General features: G+C 56.5%; 1 protein-coding gene across 1 annotated transcript; it reads right to left on the bottom strand.

The window, feature by feature from the left end:
* Positions 1–670: 670 nt before the first annotated feature.
* On the bottom strand, positions 671–5,397 carry CD320 (CD320 molecule). Its single transcript, XM_027547532.1, has 5 exons — positions 5,190–5,397; positions 2,263–2,388; positions 1,727–1,930; positions 1,282–1,440; positions 671–1,126 (listed from the first exon to the last, which is right to left on the bottom strand). The coding sequence occupies exons 1-5, from the start codon at positions 5,326–5,328 to the stop codon at positions 987–989; spliced, it is 768 nt and encodes a 255-aa protein (XP_027403333.1). The 5' UTR covers positions 5,329–5,397; the 3' UTR covers positions 671–986.
* Between the last annotated feature and the right edge of the window lie 685 nt (positions 5,398–6,082).

Genomic DNA, 6,082 nt, shown 5'->3' with positions numbered 1-6,082 from the left:
CCTCGCTGTTGACAGGCTGAGACATTTATAACAGTCCGTGCCGACACCCCAGCTGCTGCTGCTGTTCAGTCACTCAGTCGTGTCCAACTCTTTGCGACCCCATGGACTGCAGCACACCAGGCTTCCCTGTCCTCCACTATCTCCCAGAGCTTGCTCAGATTCATGTCCAGAGTCAGTGATGTTATCTAACCATCTCATCCTCTGCTGCCTCCTTCTCCTTTTGCCCTCAACCTTTCCCAGCATCAGTCTTTTCCAATGAGTCGGCTCTTTGCATCAGGTGGCCAAAAGATTGAAGCTTTAGCTTCAGTATCAGTCTTTTCAGGCCTCAGCATGCCTGAATAATAATAAAACCTACATTTTGAAACAAGGTGGAGACCAACCGGGGGACATCCAGCTTCTGTCTCAAAGACAGGAAGCCGAAACGGATGGAGGCCCCCCAGCCAGCACTCCAGGAGGCACCGCCCAAGATCTGCTCCTCTCTGGGAATGCAAACTGTTCCCAGCCCCACCGTCCCCTGTCCTGATTCCAGGAGGCAGAGTGGCCAAGAGGGTGCCCAGGGCTGGGTCCCTGATTCCCACCCTCTATAGGCAGGCATTCCCCCACAGAGAAGGGGCTGCACAGAGCCCCCAGACCACCCAGGCAGAGGGAGACAGAGGCCCAAAGGCAGACAAAGGATGTGAACTAGCTTTAATCACTACTCTCAAACAGAGGTAGCAATAGTATCTGAGTAAGGGGGCCGCCCCAAGAGTGATCCAGGGCCAGCCCCTCAGTTCCAGCTATGGCATGTTCCCCATCCAGGCTCCTCGTGTCCAGGGGAGGATCCAGGCAACCCCAGCCTCCAGGGTCACCTATCCAGGAGCGCAGGTGCTTGGCACTGTGAGGACAGAAGAAGCCAGGTCTGGGGGCTGATGTGGTAGCAGCCACATGTGGGTCCCCTCTACCTGCCATACTTGGGGGACGTATGATGTGGGGGTGAGAGCACATGCTCAGAGCACCGAGGTCTTCTTCTCTGGCTGCAGTGACCCCTTCATGGACACCAGCAGTCCCAGCGGGGCCAGGCATCCCTGGGCACAAAGCCGGGACAACGCAAACAGGATGCCAGCAGCCAGACTGATGCTGAGCACCGCTGTGGGGAAAGAGAGAGGGGAGTGGGTAAGGGGGTACCGGGAGCCCCCCACATCCACCAAGCTCCTAACACACCAGAAAGGGAAGTATGTAGCTTGTCCATTCTCCAGGGCAGCTTCCAGGTGTGGGAATGGGGGCAGGAGCTGTTCATATTACCTACAGCTGCAATAATCCCATAAACATTTCGGTTTCCGGACTGAACGGAGTCCCAGTCCTCGATGGCGGTGACTGTGGCATTACTGAGGTAAGTGACATTCTCCAGGGTCACAGGAGTCCCCGTGGACATGGTCCTCCCCTCCTCGTGGGTCTTGGTTCCTGCAACAAGTCCAGGCATTCAGCAGCTGGGCAGGGAGCTCTGGGGCTGGAAGGATGAATGGGGGTCCTGGTGCCCCGGGATGAGGGAACCTGGGACTCACCCTCCAGCCCCAGACTGAGTGAGCAAGGCTGGTAAGCACTTGCTGCCCGAGTGCCCTCCTGCATTCCCATGGATATGCGGGCTCAGGCAGACACACATGTGCACCCTCCCAGCCTCGTCACACACTGGAATGTGTCATGCGTCCTGCTCTACTGACCAAGCCTCCCTGCCCCCATAGCCACACACCGCAGCCAAGCTCGTCGCTGTAGTCGGAACAGTCCCGGTGGCCATCGCAGAGCCACGTGCTTGGGATACACACACCATCCAGTGGGCAGCACAGCTCGCCTTCTGGGCAGGACTGGGGCCCGCAGTTGAGAAGATTCTTATTGTGGTCAGGGCAGTCATCCATGATGTCACAAGGGGAGGGGCTTCCATTGGGTACCTCAGTACCTGGGGGTACATGGTGAGTCAGGCCAAATACCCACCCAAGAGAGCACGGGTACTCCCCACCCCTCACCCCGCTGCGAGCCCCACCTTCCGGAGAACGACTGACCCTATAAGGTCTGCCCATCCCAAGGGCTCTGCCCTTCTATTAGCACCACCTTCCAACCAAGACCCCACTAACTTGCTGCCCTGCAAACCCATCTTTTAACCCAAAGATCCAGCCGGCCCTCCTTGAGGCCCCGCCCACCTCAGAGTTCCTTGCCTGAAACCCACACCCCTTCCACAAGCACCTCCTCTCATGGCCCCGAAAAGCCCCACCCCAGGGCATGGCCACTCACCACACTCTTCTTCATCACTGCCATCAGGGCAGTCCTGGTCAACGTCGCAACGCCAGATGAGGGGCAAGCAGCGGCCATCGCTCCGGCACTGGAAGTTGGTGGGCGGGCATGAGCCTGCGCTGGGGCCTGAGGAACGCACACAAGTGGGAGGTCTGGACCCTCAGCTAGGAGGACAGTGTCTCAAGCTGCGACCACCAGGAGAAAGCCAGGTCCCAGGAACTACACTGGTGGTCACCACCTTTGCTAAGGATGCACTGTGTGAGGGGCCTGGAGCCCAGCAGTTCACAGCCTCACCAAGAGCCCTACTGGTCAGATTCTACAGCCATGCCCATTCTACAGAAGACACACAGGAGAGGAAAGGCCTGAGGCTACAAGCTAGTGGCAGAGTCAGGGTTCAAACCCAGGTCTCACTGATCCTGGGGTCTTTACCAGGCTCCAAATGGCCAGATGGTCTCCCCAAGGGTCTCTCCAAGCTTGTGGTTAAACAGACTAGGGGAGGGGCCATCTCTGAACCTGGCCTGGCTCAGGCCCACCGTCAGGGTCAACAAGGCCTGTTATGTCCCAGCTATCCTTAGCAAAGGAGAAGACTCTTGAGAGTCCCCTGGACAGCATGGAGATCAAACCAGTCAATCCTAAAGGATTATCTGATTATCTCAACCCTGAATATTCATTGGAAGGACTGATGCTGAAGCTGAAGCTTCAATACTTTGGCCACCTGATATGAAGAGCCAACTCATTGGAAAAGACCCTGATACTAGGAAAGATTGAGGGCAGGAGGAGAAGGAGATGACAGAGGATGAGATGGTTGAATGGCATCATCGACTCAACGGACACGAGTTTGAGCAAACTCCAGGAGATGATGAAGGATAGGGAAGCCTGGCGTGCTGCAGTCCATGGGGCTGCAAAGAGTCAGACAAGACTGAGTGACTGAACAACAGCAACTTAGAAAGTGAGGCCTTGCGTAAAGGACCTGCTTGGCCACCATGGCTTGTTGACCCACCCACTGAATTCCTCCCAGAACTCTGACCACTTTCCCCATCCTGACTGTGCCACCTCTTCCCCAGGTTCCCCACCCCCATCTCCCTCAGACACCAGAGACCTGTCAGAGTCACACCATTAGGCCACCCACCCTTGCCTGCCCTTTGCTCAGCCTCTCACAGCCTACATCCTATATGTGGCCGGTAAGTCCTGACCAGCCCTGAACCGTTCCTGGACCTTGCTTCCTCCTACATTCCTCCTCTTCATCAAGCTCCCTCTGGCCTAGCCACCATGCTGCTGTGGCAAGAGGCCTGGCCCATTTCCACCTTTTGCCCTTGCCGTTCCCAGGCCCAGTACTCCCTCTCCTCCCTCCTCTCTGCATTTCCATGATTTCCTCTTCAGACTTCACGTCTCCAGCTTATTTCCTGGGAGGGGTCTCAGGTCCCTCTCAGAGACCCCTGAAGCCCAGTGTCTTAGAACAATGGCCCTTGAACTGGTACCTGTGTAAAGTGGACACTTAGTGATGGTCAGGACTGTGACCTTTTGACTGTAAACCCAGGGTACTGCCTGATGATAAATGGACACAGCTCACACAACGGTCTGGGCTGTATCCAGCTGAGATATGAGCCTTCCGGGACCCTGAGCAGGAGGGACATAGAAGGGCCTGGAAGCTGGGCCAGCAGACTGGAGTCTGAGGGACCGAGGAAGGGAGTGGCCTTTATAGCTTCCTCCTGGATGCAGCAGGGTGGGTGGCAAATACCTGGCTTGGCCCCAGCCTAGCTCTGTTCCATTTGATTCTGGTCCTCTTGCCCCTTCCACCTCTGCTCACAGGGGCAAAGTTGAGTAAAGCCCCACTCCAAGCTCCCACCCTCCACAGCCAGCCGGTCTGCAAGCTGGCCTCCAGGCCCAAATAACCTGTAGGCCCCACCGTCCCTGAGTTCTGTGGAATGGCCTGGAGCCGACTTCCTTCCCTTCCATGGGGATCCGAAAGCCTACAGCTCCCTCCCCAAGTCTTGCCCCTCTCCGTAGCAATCTCTGACCTCCCTCCCTGGAGACAGGCAGTGTGTGTGTTTGTCCTATAAAGTGGGCATCAGAGCAGAGCCAACCGGGCCCAAGGCCCGTGGTTTGGCGAGATTAGTGACTGCCCCTCCCAACCTCAGTTTCCCGACCTGGGAAAGGGGCCACGCTAGGAGTCCCTACCTCAGGGTGCTGAAGGAAAGAGACTGCTTGGGTGTAAAGAGCCTGAGCTTGGTTAATGTCTTGATCCTTGAAGGCAGGAGGAACACTTAGCTTGAAAAGGCAGGAGTAAGAAGGGGAACCAGATAAGACAGGACCCGCGGGTGTGTGAATCTGAGTCTACAGCTGAAAGTCGGGGGCACCAGTGTGCACAGGGAGGTCATTCTAACCTGTCCCACTACCTCTAGGAACCTCTGAGAGAGCCACCTCACTGAGGCCAGGGCAAACGTGTCCTAGGGCCTGGGGTGCCAGGGAAGATCCTTCTTTCTCTCATAAGTCCAGAGAAGGAAGGTGCAGAGGTTGAGAGGGCGGGAGATGGTCGCCGAGGAAACTCAGACAAATCGCCCCGGGAAGCAGGCGCCAGATAACCAGCCGCGTTAAGGTTGGAGGTCGGACAACCAGAGTCTGTAAAGAACTTTCCTGCTTGTGCTGGGGTGAAGGGCAGCTTGGAGGTGACAATGAGGCACGACAAAGCAGAGCAGGTGCGGGGTGTGAGAGGGCCGAAGCAGGGCAGTTAAAGGCAGGCACAGCAACCCGGGCAAAGAGTCCACCACTGGGGAAGGCTCTTTCAAGGGCTAGGCTCCCCTAGACCCAAGTGCGGAGGGAGTGTCCTGGACAGACTTGCGGCGTAGCCAATGGTGAAGCGCTGCTGGCGGGCGAGGGCGGAGCTAGACTGCAGTGGGAGAGGGCTCGCGGGCTGCAAGTTCACTCACCTGGGGCCTGGGTCGGGGACCAGGTCTGGATCGGAGTCGGGGCGATCTCCAGGCACAACCCGAAGCAGAGAAGTACCCGCAGCCCCAGGCCTAGGGCCGCAGCACGCCGCGCTAGACCCCAAGCCACCCAACCGTTCATCGTACCACCCCAGCTCAGCGCCGGCTGGGTCCACGCGCACTCCCGGCCTCTCTCTTATCCTCGTGCACGCCTGCGCACATACCCGGGGGGCGGGGCCCACACCCGGGGCGGGGCCTACGGCCAGAGTTCCCGCTGCAGCCCCGGGGTTTGAGTACCGTAAGTGTCCGAATACCAGGGAACCCCCGATTTGAGAGTCTTCCCCTGTTTTCCCAGAGACAGACATATCGAAAGGTATGGGGCCTATTTGAAATTAGAAACCTCTGGAGATGCAAATGAACTCGTACTGACAAGTATTGTCATCTTACGATAACGTTCCACATGCACCAAATGTTCTGCCTAATTATCTTAGGAATGCCTCATCCCCTCCCTGCTCCTGCTTCTTTCGAGCGCCCGAGCTTATTATATATTTTATTTACTAATAGTACTTTGATTTATTGATTCCCCACTAGATGTCAGACCCAGGAGAGCAGGAATGCTGTGTTGCTCCTTGTATCCCCAACGCCTGGAGCAGAGCCTGATAAATCAACGAAACGTCAATTCTTGGCTTTCATTCTGGGTGCTCTGTCCCTAGCCCCAGGATGTTCTCACTACCTCCTAATCCTCACAGACTTCACAGGGCGGGTCTTACACTTTATTTCGGAAGCAAAACAAGCGAAAGTAGCCTCGGCTTTCTCTTCTCACGCACACCCCTTAGGCACACAAAATTCAAACTTACAGGTTTTCTACCCAGCTGCTGTGTTTTCTTCTTGACTAT

The sequence above is a fragment of the Bos indicus x Bos taurus genome, chromosome 7 (genome assembly GCF_003369695.1).
Source record: "Bos indicus x Bos taurus breed Angus x Brahman F1 hybrid chromosome 7, Bos_hybrid_MaternalHap_v2.0, whole genome shotgun sequence".
Classification (NCBI taxonomy): domain Eukaryota; kingdom Metazoa; phylum Chordata; class Mammalia; order Artiodactyla; family Bovidae; genus Bos; species Bos indicus x Bos taurus.
This window is presented reverse-complemented; position numbering and strand designations above follow the sequence as displayed.

Coding starts and splice junctions, on each gene's coding strand:
- CD320 (XM_027547532.1), bottom strand. CDS start 5,328: ATGAACGGTTGGGTGGCTTGGGGTCTAGCGCGGCGTGCTGCGGCCCTA. Junction 1,441..1,726: donor CAGCGACGAGCTTGGCTGCG/GTGTGTGGCTAT, acceptor GACTTGTTGCAG/GAACCAAGACCCACGAGGAG. Junction 1,127..1,281: donor TGGGATTATTGCAGCTGTAG/GTAATATGAACA, acceptor CTTTCCCCACAG/CGGTGCTCAGCATCAGTCTG.